General features: G+C 43.3%; 1 protein-coding gene across 3 annotated transcripts in view; it reads right to left on the bottom strand.

Annotated features, from left to right (window-relative positions):
* Nucleotides 1–7,044: 7,044 nt before the first annotated feature.
* LOC118084361 (A-kinase anchor protein 17B) overlaps nt 7,045–18,214 on the bottom strand; it is a 32,981-nt gene continuing 21,811 nt past the window's right edge. For all 3 annotated transcript variants that reach the window (XM_035113803.2, XM_060270415.1, XM_060270414.1), the window contains exons 4-5: nt 15,437–15,665; nt 7,045–14,225 (exon numbers count right to left, since the gene is read on the bottom strand). In XM_035113803.2, coding sequence (XP_034969694.2) covers nt 12,759–14,225; nt 15,437–15,665 — 1,696 coding nt within the window. In that variant the 3' untranslated portion in view covers nt 7,045–12,758. The remainder of the gene's footprint in view (nt 14,226–15,436; nt 15,666–18,214) is intronic.

Here is an 18,214-nt window from a genome sequence, read left to right as displayed (position 1 = left end):
TGTGCAATGTTCACAATTTAATTTGGCTCTTCAACCACAAAGCCAAGGCTTAGTTCAGAATGTTCCTCCTATCAAGTCAGCACATTGGTTGGCCTTGCACAGTATCCTCCATGCTGACTGCACCAGGGTTTCAGGTGGGGAATTTCTCAGCCCTACCTGCAGATGCCCAGGGTTGAACCTGCCGCTTTCTGAATGCAGAGCAAGCGTTCTGCCACTTAGCTACACCCCTTTGCTCTGCTTCTAGAACAGGTGACAAAGAATGTTTCTGAGTATGTAAAGTGGGCTTTCCAATTGCCACATGACAGCCACAGCAAGCCTACACACTGGGGTTCAGGAAGAAGACACAATGGTATGGCATAGGCCACTTCCAGAATGGATAAGGTAGAGGAGGGATGGAATTAAAACCACTGCAATTCAGGCTCTTCCCAAACTTTGCCTGGTCAGCCATGTGGTCAAAGGGCACTTGCATCAAACTGATTTGGGAGTTTCCAGATTCCAAGTTTAGTTTAGTTTAGCTAGTCCTACACTAGCTTCTTACATCAACAGCATGAAGGAACCCTGTTAACATGCTGTGAACCACCCTGAAATCTACAGGGTGAAGGGCGGTAAGGGACCCCTGACCATTAGGTCCAGTCGTGACCGACTCTGGGGTTGCGCGCTCATCTCGCATTATTGGCCGAGGGAGCTGGCGTACAGCTTCCACGTCATGTGGCCAGCATAACAAAGCTGCTTCTGGCAAACCAGAGCAGCACATGGAAACGCCGTTTACCTTCCCGCTGTAGCGGTTCCTATTTATCTACTTGCATTTTGACGTGCTTTCAAACTGCTAGGTTGGCAGGAGCTGGGACCAAGCAACAGGAGCTCACCCTGTCACAGGGATTTGAACCGCCGACCTTCTGATCAGCAAGCCCTAGGCTCAGTGGTTTAACCCACAGCGCCACCTGGGGTTAATTTACAATTTTACAATTTTAATCAAATTTTAATTAAATTTACAAATTTAATAAAGAAATAAAAACTAGACTTCCAATTACGTACAGTACTGAAAAGGCACAGAGGTTACAGGAACTTTTTAACCCAGACACTTCTTTTTGGAAATTCAACACTGACAGTTTTGAAACATGGTAATTGCAACAGAGAACTAAACCTTCCTATTGCCTAAGGCCCAGCCTGTTTTTGTGAGCAAATAAGGCAGCTGAGCCCAAGGCCCATTCTTGATGGGGCAAAGGTCAAGCATTAAATTATTCTAGCACTAGTTTTGCCTGTCATTGAACAGCTATCTTCCCTCCTTTCTATAAGCCCTTCTGCTGCTGAAAAGTCTGGCCTTTGAATCAATTCTCAGTTCCTGGGATGAACACAATGCTAGAACATAGCAATCGAATTTTATGTGGCAGGATTAGCACCTCCAGATGATATGGGTGCAAGGAGGAGTAAAAACCTGTAGTAGATGACAATAAACATAATATTCTTCCTCCGTCCTTGTAAAGGTTTCTCACTTTTCTTACCATTTCTCAATTGCCTAGCCATTAGAACCACCTTAATTTCAAAACAATACACTATGTTGTTTGTTGCTTGCCAATAATCGCCAGGAACTAGCATTTAAACTAATTTACATACAGTATTTTTATTTTTCGTAAGACAGATTTCCCCCAAGCAGTACAAGCTTGAATCAGAACATGTATTCACACTTGCTTTAAAAAGGCATTTGACAAAGCATCCTAGAAAACAACTGCAAGGTTACTTTGCACATGTCTTATCTTTTGGTGACCTAACAAGTGTGTATTTTAAAAAAAAATTGGCAGCACATAAAAAGCAGGGAAATAGTTCAGCACATTTTCACATAGAAATTGACACTCCTGAGCAATTAAATAAGGGAGCTGCTAACTAAAGCTATCTTCTGCAGTGCCATATGATGAAGTCATTGCTTTTTATCTCTGGAGGTTTGGGGAACATCCCTGGGGGAAAATTGGCTGGGCTTATCCGTGGGGTGATTTAACTTGTGCTTCCCTGGACCAAGGAGCTTCTGCATTCACCGAAATGTGGAATACTCCCCTGAACCATCAATCTTTTCTTCCACTGTGGAGGAGCACACAAACCCAAGTCCAGCTCCTAAATTCAGTCTAAGAGTGACGTCTCAGATGCCCCAAGGCTTCATTTGGTGTTAAGGGCCATGAAAAAGCCATCTTGGCATTTCATTTTAAGATGCATCTTAAATGCATCTTAATGCATCTTTCTTCGCATCGGAGCATTAGCAAAAGCTATGTGGAGTGTAGAAAGCACACAGCATTCTCTTGGGAGGCTCTTATAAAACACAAATTCAACTGTGGCATACTTCCATGGATATTTGACGTTCAGCAACCGACAAGTAGACCTAGCCAGGCCCCCCAAATTTCTAATTAGTGAAACTAGAAGATACTTGACTTCCCAAATGCCATACATAGCTAATCTCAAAATACCAAAACAATGAAGGGCTTTCACCTTGGCCCATTGTCAGGCATTCAGCAATTCAGGAAGGCCGTTATAGGACAATACCTCACAAGGAGAGGAAATGCCCATGTGACTTGGGGCAGCAGGAAATAATGGAGCATGCCCTTCTTTATTGCCAGTATTATAGACATTCGAGCCAGGTTTATCCAGCCCATCCTATATAAATTCCCAGGGCATTCAGAACACCACAAAATCTCCCTATTAGTTATAGGACAGTGATGGCGAACCTATGACACGCATGTCAGACGTGACACGCAGAGCCCTCACTGCTGGCACGCGCCCCATCGACCCATTCGCGCTGTTGTTGTCCCCCCCCCCATTTGTTCTCCCGCTCCGCCTCACGCTACAGCTTGTCTCCGCTGTTAAAACCTGGATCCTTTTGTTGTTGTTGTTGCTGGTAGCCAGAGATTGGTTTTTTAATCCTTTCTGTGCTGTTTTTTCTGGCGCTTTGGCAGACTATGATTGGGTGTAAAATAAAAAAATTCCTTCAGTAGCACCTTAAAGACCAACTAAGTTTTTATTTTGGTATGAGCTTTCGTGTGCATGCACACTTCTTCAGATACAGTGAAATGGAAGTTTCCAGGCACTTATGTAGAGAAGGGGTGGGGAGGGGTGGGGATGGGGAGGGGGGATCACTCAGAAGGGTGGTGGAAATGGGTGATTGACTGACTGATAGCTGTTGATGACCGCAAACGACTGCAAATGGTTTTGCATGAAAAAGCAAGGGTTGAGATGGCTGAAGATCGCTTATCATGTATAATGAGATAAGAACCCGATATCTCTGTTCAAACCAGGTCCCTCCATGGTTTTGAGCTTGGTGATAAGTTGCAATTCAGCAACTTCTCTTTCCAGTCTATTTCTGAAATTCTTTTGTAGTAAGACAGCTACTTTGAGATCTTGTATAGAATGTCCTGGGAGATTGAAGTGTTCTCCTACTGGTTTTTCTGTCTTCTGGTTCCTGATGTCAGATTTATGTCCATTTATCCTTTGGCGTAGGGTTTGGCCTGTTTGTCCAATATAGAGAGCTGAAGGGCACTGTTGGCATTTGATGGCATACACAATGTTAGAGGATGAGCAATTAAATAGTCCTGAGATGGTATGTTGGATGTTGTTGGGGCCAGTAATGGTGTTGTCTGGGTGTATGTGGCAGCAAAGTTGGCATCTGGGTTTATTGCAGGCTCTGGTACCAGTGTCCATGTTAAGTCTGGTGGTTGTATTATTGTGGGTGAGGAGTTGTTTAAGATTGGGTGGCTGTCTGTAGGCAATGAAAGGTCTTCCTCCCAGAGCTTGAGAAAGGGAGCGGTCATTGTCCAGGAGAGGCTGTAGATCTCTGATGATGCGTTGTACTGTTTTAGCTTGGGAGCTGTATGTGATGACTAGTGGTGTTCTGTTATTTTCTTTTTTGGGTCTGTCTTGCAGCAGGTTCTCTCTAGGTATCTGTCTGGCTCTGTTGATCTGTTGTTTAACTTCATCAGGTGGATATTTTAGTTCTAAAAAGGTTTGCTGTAGATCTCTTAGGTGAGATTCTCTGTCTGTAGAGTTGGAACAGATGCGGTTGTAACGTAAGGCCTGGCTGTATACGATGGATTGTTTGGTATGTTTGGGATGGTAGCTAGAAGCATGTAGATATGTTTGTCGGTCAGTTGGTTTTCTGTATAAGGTGGTGTCTATACGTCCATCCTGTATTTTTATAGTAGTGTCCAAAAAATGTATTTCTTGCATAGATTGGTTCATTGTTAGGTTGATGGTGGGGTGAAAGTCGTTGAATGTCTGGTGGAAGGTTTCCAGGGTCTGTTGTCCATGTGTCCAGATAATAAAAATATCGTCAATGTATCGCAGGTACAGGAGAGGTTTGAGTGGGTAGGAGTTAAGGAAACGTTGTTCTAAATCTGCCATGAAGATGTTGGCATACTGTGGGGCCATGCGGGTGCCCATGGCTGTGCCGCTGATCTGGAGGAACAGGTCATCACCAAATTTGAAGTGGTTGTGGGTAAGGACAAAGTGGCAGAGTTTGGTAGCAAAGTCCGCTGTGGTTTTATCTGAAATGGTGTTCCTTATGGCTTGTAAACCATCATTGTGTGGGATGTTGGTATATAGAGATTCCACATCCATAGTGGCTAGTATAGTATTATTAGGAAGATTGTTCAAATATTGTATTTTCCTCAGAAAATCTGTGGTGTCACGTACGTAGCTGGGAGCACTGATAGCATATGGTTTCAGAACAGAGTCCATATAGCCGGAAACACCCACTGTAATGGTGCCAATACCTGAGATGATGGGGCGTCCTGGGTTTCCTGGTTTGTGTATTTTGGGTAGAAGATAGAAAGTTCCTGGCCGAGGTTCCGCTGGTGTGTTTGTGAGGATCTGTTCTTGGATGTGTAGGGGTAGCTCCTTAATAATCTTGTTCAGTTCTTTTTTGTATGCTTGTGTGGGGTCTGAGTCCAATTTCATGTAAAAGGCAGTATTGGAAAGTTGTCTGTGGGCCTCTTGGATGTAATCAGTTTTGTTCATGATGACGACAGCTCCACCCATCATGTTCATGATGACGACAGCTCCACCCATCATGAACAAAACTGATTACATCCAAGAGGCCCACAGACAACTTTCCAATACTGCCTTTTACATGAAATTGGACTCAGACCCCACACAAGCATACAAAAAAGAACTGAACAAGATTATTAAGGAGCTACCCCTACACATCCAAGAACAGATCCTCACAAACACACCAGCGGAACCTCGGCCAGGAACTTTCTATCTTCTACCCAAAATACACAAACCAGGAAACCCAGGACGCCCCATCATCTCAGGTATTGGCACCATTACAGTGGGTGTTTCCGGCTATATGGACTCTGTTCTGAAACCATATGCTATCAGTGCTCCCAGCTACGTACGTGACACCACAGATTTTCTGAGGAAAATACAATATTTGAACAATCTTCCTAATAATACTATACTAGCCACTATGGATGTGGAATCTCTATATACCAACATCCCACACAATGATGGTTTACAAGCCATAAGGAACACCATTTCAGATAAAACCACAGCGGACTTTGCTACCAAACTCTGCCACTTTGTCCTTACCCACAACCACTTCAAATTTGGTGATGACCTGTTCCTCCAGATCAGCGGCACAGCCATGGGCACCCGCATGGCCCCACAGTATGCCAACATCTTCATGGCAGATTTAGAACAACGTTTCCTTAACTCCTACCCACTCAAACCTCTCCTGTACCTGCGATACATTGACGATATTTTTATTATCTGGACACATGGACAACAGACCCTGGAAACCTTCCACCAGACATTCAACGACTTTCACCCCACCATCAACCTAACAATGAACCAATCTATGCAAGAAATACATTTTTTGGACACTACTATAAAAATACAGGATGGACGTATAGACACCACCTTATACAGAAAACCAACTGACCGACAAACATATCTACATGCTTCTAGCTACCATCCCAAACATACCAAACAATCCATCGTATACAGCCAGGCCTTACGTTACAACCGCATCTGTTCCAACTCTACAGACAGAGAATCTCACCTAAGAGATCTACAGCAAACCTTTTTAGAACTAAAATATCCACCTGATGAAGTTAAACAACAGATCAACAGAGCCAGACAGATACCTAGAGAGAACCTGCTGCAAGACAGACCCAAAAAAGAAAATAACAGAACACCACTAGTCATCACATACAGCTCCCAAGCTAAAACAGTACAACGCATCATCAGAGATCTACAGCCTCTCCTGGACAATGACCGCTCCCTTTCTCAAGCTCTGGGAGGAAGACCTTTCATTGCCTACAGACAGCCACCCAATCTTAAACAACTCCTCACCCACAATAATACAACCACCAGACTTAACATGGACACTGGTACCAGAGCCTGCAATAAACCCAGATGCCAACTTTGCTGCCACATACACCCAGACAACACCATTACTGGCCCCAACAACATCCAACATACCATCTCAGGACTATTTAATTGCTCATCCTCTAACATTGTGTATGCCATCAAATGCCAACAGTGCCCTTCAGCTCTCTATATTGGACAAACAGGCCAAACCCTACGCCAAAGGATAAATGGACATAAATCTGACATCAGGAACCAGAAGACAGAAAAACCAGTAGGAGAACACTTCAATCTCCCAGGACATTCTATACAAGATCTCAAAGTAGCTGTCTTACTACAAAAGAATTTCAGAAATAGACTGGAAAGAGAAGTTGCTGAATTGCAACTTATCACCAAGCTCAAAACCATGGAGGGACCTGGTTTGAACAGAGATATCGGGTTCTTATCTCATTATACATGATAAGCGATCTTCAGCCATCTCAACCCTTGCTTTTTCATGCAAAACCATTTGCAGTCGTTTGCGGTCATCAACAGCTATCAGTCAGTCAATCACCCATTTCCACCACCCTTCTGAGTGATCCCCCCTCCCCATCCCCACCCCTCCCCACCCCTTCTCTACATAAGTGCCTGGAAACTTCCATTTCACTGTATCTGAAGAAGTGTGCATGCACACGAAAGCTCATACCAAAATAAAAACTTAGTTGGTCTTTAAGGTGCTACTGAAGGAATTTTTTTATTTTACTTCGATCCAGACCAACACGGCTACCTACCTGTAACCAGAACTATGATTGGGTGTAACAGCTTCATTTTTAACCCGTTCTATGCTAGATTTTTTGGCACTTTGGCAGACTATGTTGGTGCTGTGTGTTAGTTCCAGCGAAGGTATTATTCATCATTTATTTCTGTTCTCTTCCCCACCCCAAAAGCGCAGCAGCTTTGGGGTATCCCCCCAAAAAAAACCAAAGCAACTTTTGCACCCCCCCAAAAAACCTCCAAAACTTTGGTCAGCAGCTCCCCCAAAAAAGCTCAACAACTCTGGGCACTTTGTGATAAATAAGGGGTTTTTGGTTTGGTTTGGTTTGGTTAAATAATTAGTTTTGGGTTTATTAAATACAGTTATATATTACAATTATACAGTTTGTTATTTAAACTATAAATATCGTGAAATTATGGGTTTTTTCTCGAAGTAACACACCACCCGAGTTATGCTCGGTTTTTTGGCAAATTTTGACACACCAAGCTCAAAAGGTTGCCCATCACTGTTATAGGACGAAAGCCCAGAAGTCACTATTCAGTCGCCAGATTCTGCATTGCCATGATACTCATCAAAGGATGGTCTATGCTACAAATCAGTCCTAAAATGAAGGCCCATATTGTTAGATCTGTATCACTGAATCCACACCCCATATAGCTGTTTTAATTAGTCTTTTTAATTCTTATTAGTTTTTACTCACCCATTATTTATGCTTAATCAAATGTTCTATGTATATGTTTTAATCTACAGTTGGTTCTTGCTCCCATTTATTTAATAATTATTTGCTTGGATTCATACTGTTATGCTATTTATTTAGGTTATGCTGGTCTGTGACCGAATAAAGTAAAGACAGACATTCAGCAATGCTTCCAAAGGGACCTACGCTGAGAGCACTTTGCCACTTTTCGCCCTTTGCAGAGGTTCAGCAACCTCCAACAGACGATATGAGCTGCAGGGTTATGACGATACCACAAGCCCCTCTTGACTACCATGCAGGAAGGCTTGTTTCCCCAGCACTGCATCTCATGCTTGCCAACATGAAATGAATGAAGTGTGCACAAGCCGTGTACTCAAAACATGCACAGACTTTGTCGAAGGGAAACTCCCCACCGGAGTAGAAATCATATATCGAACAGATGGAAAGCTCTTCAATCTGAGCAGGCTGAAAGCAAAAAGGTTACTGTAACGTCCGCAGACCCAGGTGGCGCTGTGGGTTAAACCAGAGTCTAGGGCTTGCTGATCAGAAGGTCGGCAGTTCGAATCCCTGCAATGGGGTGAGCTCCCGTTGCTTGGTCCCAGCTCCTGCCCACCTAGCAGTTCGAAAGCACATCAAAGTGCAAGTAGATAAATAGGGACCGCTCCGGCGGGAAGATAAACGGCGTTTCCATGCGCTGCTCTGGTTCACCAGAAGCAGCTTTGTCATGCTGGCCACATGACCTGGAAGCTATACGCCGGCTCCCTCGGCCTATAGAGTGAGATGAGCACCGCAACCCCAGAGTCGGACACGACTGGACCTGATGGTCAGGGGCCCCTTTACCTTACCTAACATCCGTCATAGAGCTTCAGTATGCTGATGACAACGTAGTGTGCGCACGCTTAAAGGATTACCTCCAAACCATCCTAGATATCTTTGCAGAAGCTTATGAAAAGCTTGGCCTATCACTCAACATCCAAAAAACCAAAGTGCTGCACCAACAAGTACAAAATAACCCCTCTGCAGCACCACAAATCCAACTCAGTGGTGTAACGTTGGAAAATGTTGATCACTTCTCCTACCTAGGCAGTTACCTTTCCACAAGGGCCAACATTGATGCCAAAATCCAGCATCGCCTGAGCTCTGCAAGTGCGGCTTTCTCCCAATTGAAGTGCAGAGTGTTCAAGGACCGGGACATTCGCAGGGAAACCAAAATGCTTACTACCAACCTTACTATATGCTTGTGAAACATGGACCACTTATAATCACCATCTCCAAGTGCTCAAAAGATTCCATCAACGGTGTCTCCGAAAAATTTTACACATCACTTGGGAAGACAGGCGAACTAATATCAGAGTACTGAAAGAAGCAAAGATCACCAGTGTTGAAGCAATGATTCCTCAACATCAACTTTGTTGGACTGGTCATGTTGTGCGGATGCCTGATGATCGTCTTCCAAAGCAACTACCCTATTATGGAAAGCATAATGCTGGTGGCCAACAAAAGAGGTTTAAAGACTGTCTCAAGGCAAATCTTAAAAAATGTAGTATAAACACCGACAACTGGGAAACACTGGCCTGTGAGCGCTCCAGTTGGAGAACAGCCTTTACCAAAGGTGTCATGGGCTTTGAAGACACTCGATCTCAGGACGCAAGGGAGAAACGTGCTAAGAGGAAGGCACGCTTTGCAAATCCACACCGTGATCAACTCCCACCCAGAAACCAATGTCCCCACTGTGGAAGGATGTGTAGATCCAGAATTAGCCTCCACAGTCACTTATGGACCCATTGTTAAAATCGTGTTTATTGAAGACAATCTTACTCGGCTACAAGTGATCACCAAAGAAGAAGACACATGCAAAACGTATTATTCACAGCAGGATGGTGAAGATCCAGAGGGGAAATGGAACCCCTCAACTGTCCTCTCCCCTTAATTGCCATTTGGGGGTAGCCATTCCATCAGGCTGCCTCAGTGGAAGAGGTATTTCACTCAGTGGAAGAGGTCTTTTCACTGGCTTTGCTGGAGGCCCTGCTCCACCAGGCATCTCCCTGAACTTTTACTGTGCGAGCTGGTCATTACAGCACACCTGTTTAGAAATTGGTGCTTTAGTTTTGTTTTTTTTTTACTTTTCTCTTCCCTCCCTGTCCCTTTCCCTCCCACCCCCCTAGATTATAAGCTACAGTGGCACTGTGTTAGTTTGATTGTATGTGAGCCACTCTGGGAGCCATTGGCTGAAGAGCACTAAATGCTCTAAATGAATAAATAAAAACCAAGTGCAAAATATTGCTTTCAGATTAAACAAACACTTGTTGGCTACCTTGGGAAATCCATTCAATTTTTGCGAACTAGGTTAGCGTTAAAGAAAAGACAAGCTTAGAGGACTCTGGAAATTGCCACCACCAATCAGCCTGACGCAAAACATGAATCTAAGCACAGAAAATATCTGCATACATTGCTTCATTACTACTTTATTGGAGCAGAAGTTAACAAACATGGATGGTATGCTAGGGAATGCTTATTCACATGAAAATTACTATGACATGAAATAAAACATATTAAAAGTATAAGCAAAAACTCAAACTATAATTTGTTCCTCTTCTTACAGCTGTAACTATCTGGTGCCATAAGCAACAACCTAGCTTGCAGCAGTCAGAACTGCCTATTCTTGTCAGTAGAATGGTTTCAGGTTGTATTCCTTGACTGTCTTTATTTTGCCCGTTCCATGTTTCATAAAATTATAAGCAATAACTGAACAGAATAATTTCTATGGGCGCAGACTATATAGCTATGCTTTAGAAGGTCACTTACTCAAAGAACAAAATACCAACCAGCACTTAAATAGATTTTTTTCACTGCTCAAAGCATTCCCTCTTCAGCAGATCCATTGAGTACAAAGTACAGCACCCCTAGCCTGTGAAGAATATGTGAAAATATGGACTTCTTGCTTTCCAGTTCAGTCTTTTGAAATGAAAGTAATTAGTTCTGTGACATTTAGGAGGGGGGGATTTCATTAGTTCCCACACAACATCAACCATGATTTTAATTTAGCTCTCCCCTCTCAGCTGCAAGCCCCACCTATTCTTCAAAATAAATTAACTTGGGGGCCAAACTCTGTGTGAAACGGGTATCAGGTCTCCTGATATGGGTTTGTTTTTAAAAAAGAAAAAGAAAAGGGGAAAAAAAGAACAAGACACTTTAAAGCAACCTTGGTGCATCCTGCTTTAACTGGAGCAGTGATGCTGGGCTCTAAGGGGTGCTAAAGCCCTCCCTTCCCCTGCTGTTTCCCCCCACCTATAGTCCCCTCCTGCCATTGACTTCTGTCCCATGGCGGGGGGGGAAAACAGATACAACTGGCCCGCCACTTAAAGCGATGTTTCTGTTCCAGGCGTCCATGCACAAAGTTGCGCAGTCAAGAACCCCCAGAACCGTCCCCGTCCCAATACAAGGCAAGGGCTGTTTACCAGGCTCTGGAAGCTTCCCACTATCTTCCCAGAGCCTGGTAAGCAAGGAAAAATTGCTGCATGTACAGGTGGGAGGAAATAAACAGCGTGGAATGGCACGCTTACCTCATTTTTATGTATTTACCATCACCACCACCCCAAATATATATATGTGTGGCCAACCTTACCTCTATCATGCCCACATTTCCACCTTACCCTGACGCTAGTAGGGAATTACTTATTATTAGTAAAGTGATTGGGGTGGGAAGGCCTAAACACTTCCTCCCAGCTCCACTACATTGATTGCCATCTGAGCACCCTGCAACTGCTCTTTCAAAAGAAAAAGGGGGGAAATGAATGGCAGGAAATCTGATAATGGCTCTCCTCTGTCATGTGTAACAGCTGGATAATAAAGGGCAGAAGATTTAGGCAGAATTAAAGGAGTAGCCATTCAAACCATAGCACCTGTTATTCTACTCAAACCATTCCAATAAACCCAAAGGGGCCTGCCACAAAAAGGGTCTGGACTGAGAAGCAGAATCTGGCACACAACACATATTGCCCAATGCTGGATGAATCTATGCTAATTACAGAGTTTTCTGACTAAGTGGCATATAAATCTTTCTAAATAAATAAAATAAAAGGCTTCTTGCAAAATAAATAATGGTAATAATTAAAAAAAAAAGCTTGAGTATCTCAAAATTGCCACGTTTGCAGTAAATTATAAACACGTTTCTTCTCTGCCTTTTGGATAAATGTTTCATCTCTCACACCATCCCCTTCCTGACATCACTGAGGAGGCACTTTCTTTTTTTAATCTTATAAATTAAACAATTTGTTCAACTAACTCCTTTAACTGTACAGTTACTAAGAAGCATTTTCCTATTCTGTGGCTCCCTCCAAAATCAGCAGGGACCATTCACTTCACTTGGCTCAGATTCTGAGTAGATCATGCACTGCATTAACATTTTTTTAATAAAAAAAAATTGGTCATTAGTACAGATGTTGAATCTGTTGACCAGTTTTTGCCAAGCTGTGTCTGCCCTCTCACGCTCTGCCAGCATGCACAGCAGCCCAAGCAGAGCACCCAAATCACCAAAGGTGATTTATTTTAAAGTCCTTAAGAGGGCCTAATTTGAGCTTTCAAGAACCACCCCCCATCACCCCCCCCCAAGACCAACCAAGTTAGCATCCTCTTCCAAGTTCTCCTCCACAGACTGTCTCTGCATATGGAGTGAATTATTTTGACAGGAAACAAAGGGCATCTGTTTCCACCTATTTTCTTAACAGCAAGTCCCCTGAAAACCAGGAGTTGCAGCAAAACCTCAAGAGTGAAGGAGCTGCTCATTAATGCCAAAAGGGACTTGCAACAACTGAAAGGTGCCCCCACCCTGCTCCACTCACTTCCTTGTCTCACCATCCCACCACTTCTCTCACCTTCTCTTACCTGCCCTATCACCCCCCTTCCTGTGCTAGCCTTCTCTGCCTTTCATTTATTTCACACCCATTCTCACCGGTCTTATTAATGTCTACATTCCTCTTTATCTGCCTTTGGGTGGGCTTCTTGAAAAGGAGACCCACCCAAATGGGTGGCATATTTTGCTTTTACTTCCCCTGGCAAGGTGTGAAGGGTTTTACATTTCATTTTGTGATGGAGCATCTTGCTATACTTCCTCTGCATCTTGCCAAGAGACTCCAACCCTTCACAGTGGTTTGCTTTAAAGAACTGTGGTTCGTCATCAGACAAATAGTTTCCAGAACCTCTCTCTCTGTTCTTCTTCCTACCAGCTCCCCTCTCCTCATCACTAGATGTCCATTTGACTCTTTGTACTTCACGCCTTACTTTGCTGCTGGTTCTTTTGCATGTTGTCATAAGCTTTTGCTTGGAGTGCTTTGCTGACTCAGAGTTTGAGCAGAAACTGCGTTTGCTGCATTCAGTGTCATCTTCATAAGCAACATTTTGGACACGAATCAAAAATTCTCTCACCCTTTGCTCTCCGAAGGGCCACACCTTCCACCTACCACCGTTTTTTCTTTCTTTTTTCTTTCGTGACTCATTAAGTGCCTCACTGAAGGATTCAGAATCACTGCTGATCTCTTCCAATACATCCTTCAATTTATTCACACGGCCAACTGGCTTGCATGATGCCATAGCCATCATTTCAGTGTCTTCTGCTTGAGGTTTTCTATCATGAGTTGCATTTACTAGGACAGGTCTAGGCAATTCACCATGCGGCGTTCCTTCTTCAGTCTGATCTGACAGATATTTGCACCACACCTGATAGTTTTTTGCAAACTCCATAGCACACGCCCGGCTCTTTGGCATGACCTCAGGTTCCTCGTCTATTACTTCCCAGTTATCACGACCTCTGGAGCTTTTCTCTTGGGTATTTGGTACGCAACTCAAATCCGTCATACACTGCCTATCTTTGTTCTTCAGGTTAATCTGGAGGTTGTTCTCATTGGAATACACCACCCTCTGCCACTGAGACTTATCCACTGGGCCATGCACTCTTGGAAAGACCCGTGCATATTTTGGGGTTTGATAGCAGTTGAGTAAATAATGTGTGAATTCATCAGTTTCGTATACCTTGAGCTTCTTGAATTCTCCTTCCCTGGAAGCTTTAGGGGAGCACCCAACTAACAAGTGGCTGTCATGGGAGCTGTCTGGATCCACATCTGTTAAGTAGCTGGTGATGGTTCCAGCAACTGGCCTCTTCAAAGTATTTCTCTGAATGGGATGAGGTAATGCAGGCAACTTAATTGGAATGTACTGCTCCTCCTCCTCCTCCTCCTCCTCAATAAAAGCATCAGCCAATTGAGCTGACTGACACTTGGATTCTCTCTTATTCTTCGACACTTTTTGCCCAAGACAGTTTACTTGTTCCTTTGGTGCATTCTGTATCTGAGATACAGAGGAGTAATTATCCCTTTTGTTTTCAAGATCCAGCAGAGGCTGCCCTATTTGCTTGGATGCTAGTACAACGTCCTTAAGGGGGGGGGGGAATAAAAGAATGAATTATAGCACAACAGAACAAGGGACTTGAGCAGAAAGCAAATAAATCAGCAAAGCCTAATGATAAATGATTTTATGTACAATTTGGGCTAGTCCAAGGCCCTTCAGTGCCTAACACAGGAAATCCAAATGGCATCCACCCACCCAGGTCAAACAACCTGGAATCCACCTAGAGAAGAGGTAACCAACATGATGTGCGGCCAGAAGCTCTTGGACTACAATTCCCATCATGTGCAATGGCCTGGGATTGCAGGAGTTGGGGTCCAAGAACATTTGGAGGACAACATGGATGGATTGCTTTGTCCTAGTGATTCTACTAAAATGCAAAAGCTGCATAAAAGCATTGTTGTGTTTTAACAACTCGTCCCCACCCCCACAAAAATGACTTCTGCATAACCTCCCTGTGGGTTGTACTTCATGGGTGAAATCTGCCTCCCGCCCTGCCAGTCTTAGCAAGACACAAAATAAACTGCTTGGGAAACACACTTAAGACTTTGTTCACTGTAGGAGTTGTCTCTGCAGACTGCTGTTTGAGGCGGTTCAATTTTTCCATAAAGGAAACCTGTGGTTTTGTTTTTGTTTTTGTTTTTTAAATGCCAATTCACTTAAAGCCACATTTTAAACAGCTCACGAAGCTGTACAAATCATAGCCTTTAAGATACAAGCCAGGTTGATTTGGCTGTTTACGGAGGAAAAATAATTATTAATGAAAGTCACTTGCCAGAGGCAATAGTCAAATTGCAGGTTTACTTGCTTTCGCTTTTTTAATGATAACTTCGGAGTTGTTCTACTAAAATAATGATCCCACACAAGCAAGCAAGTTTCGGCCCCACCTCAATAATTCACAGCAATTTCCTATATGGAAAGAGAACTTTCACTAATAAGCATTTGTATGATCCTTTATCACAGGATGAAATGGAGAAGTTATCAAAAGCCTTACATTTTGCTGAGGAGTTTACTTAAATTGCTTTGTTCTCACTCGGAGTCAACATGTAAGTCTCCCAGCGCACCCAGTTCAATACATCAAAATGTGGTGTGCCGTGGAAACTGAGAAGCCTACTGCCCACTTGTGGCGAACTCTGCTATCATAAATGCCTACAGCTGTCTACAATTTATTACATATAATTTGTGAAAACATTTTTTTTTAAAAAAACAAACCCTTAGAATATTTTGAAAATCCTTACTTTTACTTTGTTTAAGAGCAAGGAAAGCAGCCTCGTAGACTCCACTCTTTTCCGAGTTATATGGTATTTCTTCTCTTCCCAATTGAGCATCTTCTCTGTCCACAAATCTTCCTCATCTGTTACCTTCTGCTGCTTTCTTGGGGGTTTAAAATCCCAATCTATCTGCCTTTTCCCGTGTCTCTTCCTCTTTCCTTCTCCAATTTTCTTTTCTTCATCATCGCGTCGTTTTCTAGGCAATTATTGATATGGGACAATTTAGGTGTGGGAGGGAAATAATTTTACAGTTTTAACCCTTGCAAGGTAGAAGGGAAGATAAGGAGGTAACAGGAAAGGCTTCCACCCTTGAAATCTGTTTGGACACAAGAGAGAACACCTCCTACAAATTTATGTTTTGAAATGTAAACATATATACTTCACACATTCTAAGGAGATGCAAAATGTTTGAAGATAACCTCAGGGCAGCTTTCTCTTGAACCGTCTTCTGGTCCTAACATTTCCCAGTACTGCATCTAAAGTTACATGAGCTGTTTCAAACACTGCCATAAACCATGGTTTATCATGACAATGCTGAGCCTAGTCTCCCAACCCTGTCCCCGCCCCCTGGTCCTTCACCGGTGTGGCAATGAATTAGGACACTTTTGCTCAGTGGCAGACCTACATTTTGGAAGCTTGAACTGTTATGCGGGCCCCTTTGCAATCAGAAACAAGGTCTGGGTACCCACTGTTATCTTCAACAGAGTATTCCGTGACAGATCACCATATATATATAGGGACCCAGGTGGCGCTGTGGTTAAACCACTGAGCCTAGGGCTTGCTGATCAGAAGGTCGGCGGTTCGAATCCCTGTGACGGGGTGAGCTCCCGTTGCTTGGTCCCAGCTCCTGCCAACCTAGCAGTTCGAAAGCACATCAAAGTGCAAGTAGATAAATAGGAACCGCTACAGCGGGAAGGTAAACGGCGTTTCCATGTGCTGCTCTGGTTTGCCAGAAGCGGCTTTGTCATGCTGGCCACATGACCTGGAAGCTATACGCCGGCTCCCTCGGCCAATAATGCAAGATGAGCGCACAACCCCAGAGTCGGTCACGACTGGACCTAATGGTCAGGGGTCCCTTTACCTATATATATATATATATATATATATATATATATATATATAATCAGATTTTGATTAAAATTGCTGTCCTGGACAGATTATCTCACATGTCAGTCACTGGTGTGAAGAGAAAAAAAAATTCCTATGCCTTATAGCTTTCGAGTCATGGGAGGGATGTTATATACATGTGTGGCTAAAGTCGTTTCTGGGGACCCTCCAAGATTAGGGGCTCTGAAGCTTAGATCTGCCACTGCTTCTGGTATTTTAGATTAGTGATATGGTTCTTCTGGACTGATTGAAAAGCAAGGGTAATTTGCACTGAATACATTTCTGATGCCTAGACAAGGAACCCGAGCAATCCCTGGGCAATAGTGAAATGGATGAGGACAAGTTACAGGTAGGTAGCCGTGTTGGTCTGACGCAGTCAAAAACAAAAACAAATCCTTCCAGTAGCACCTTAGAGACCAACTAAGTTTGTCATAGGTATGAGCTTTCATGTGCATGCACACGAAAGCTCATACCTATGACAAACTTAGTTGGTCTCCAAGGTGCTACTGGAAGGATTTTTTTATTTTGTTTTGGATGAGGACAAACAAGCTGAGCTTGGATCCTGGCATAACAGAGGCACTGTGGGTGAGCAGCTCCCTTGTCTGAGAAATTGGTTGGTTCCTAGCATGGATGAGGTTTAGGGAAGCTTTTAATGTTTGATGGATTTCTGTATTTTAATATTTTGTTGGAAGCCGCCCAGAGTGGCTGGGGGAACCCGGCCAGATGGGCGGGGTATAAATAATACATTATTATTATTATTATTATTATTATTATTATTATTATTATTAATATGAGGTTGCACTCTCCCCGAAGGAGAAGTTTCACAAACTGAGGTGTTTCCAGATCCACCTATGTCACTGGAGGCTCAGTTAGCCTCAGCGGCTGGCAAGGCCCTTTACCAACTGATTTGTCAGCTGTGGCCATTCCTGGACTGGGAAAGTCTTGCCACAGTCGTTCATTTGTTGGTTACATCAATATTGGACTACCTACAACTCCCATGATCCCTAGCTAACAGGACCAGTGGTCAGGGATGATGGGAATTGTAGCCCAAAACATCTGGAGGGCCAAAGTTTTGGGATGCCTGAACTACTGCAATGCGCTCCACGTGGGGCTTCCCTCACATTTGAGCTAGAAAATGCAGTCAGTGATCATGCCACAGCATACCACACTAAGAAACCATCTTGTTTAGGCAAGCCTACCCAGATGCTTAGAAAGTTGAGGTGATGTGTGTTTTAACTTTGTTTTAAAGCATGCTTGTGGTTTTTATTTATTTTCTTGTTTTATCTTTTTGTAAACCTCTTTGAAGGGTTTTTTTTTGTTTTTGTTTTTACAGTCAAGCGATCTATAAATGTTACGAAATGATTAGTAAATAAAAATATGGTATAGCATGTTCACTTATACTGTATTTGTTTTTTAAAAGCTAAGAAACCCAACTTTTCTCCCCAATTCTTACAGAATAGTTTCTACATATCTTTAATGTTCCTTCATTCTTGCTGCGCCGTTAGTGTGTTCATACCTGCAATACTGATAACCTAACAACCTTCTTCCCTCCTTCACTGGCTTCATTATAATGATGCCAAACACGAGGATTATTCCCCATCACTCCTGAACAGGCATCATCATTACTACTCAGGGAGT

This window comes from Zootoca vivipara, chromosome Z (genome assembly GCF_963506605.1).
Source record: "Zootoca vivipara chromosome Z, rZooViv1.1, whole genome shotgun sequence".
In the NCBI taxonomy this organism is placed as follows: domain Eukaryota; kingdom Metazoa; phylum Chordata; class Lepidosauria; order Squamata; family Lacertidae; genus Zootoca; species Zootoca vivipara.
Note: the sequence above shows the minus strand (reverse complement) of the source record. Positions and strands in the feature narration are given on the sequence as shown.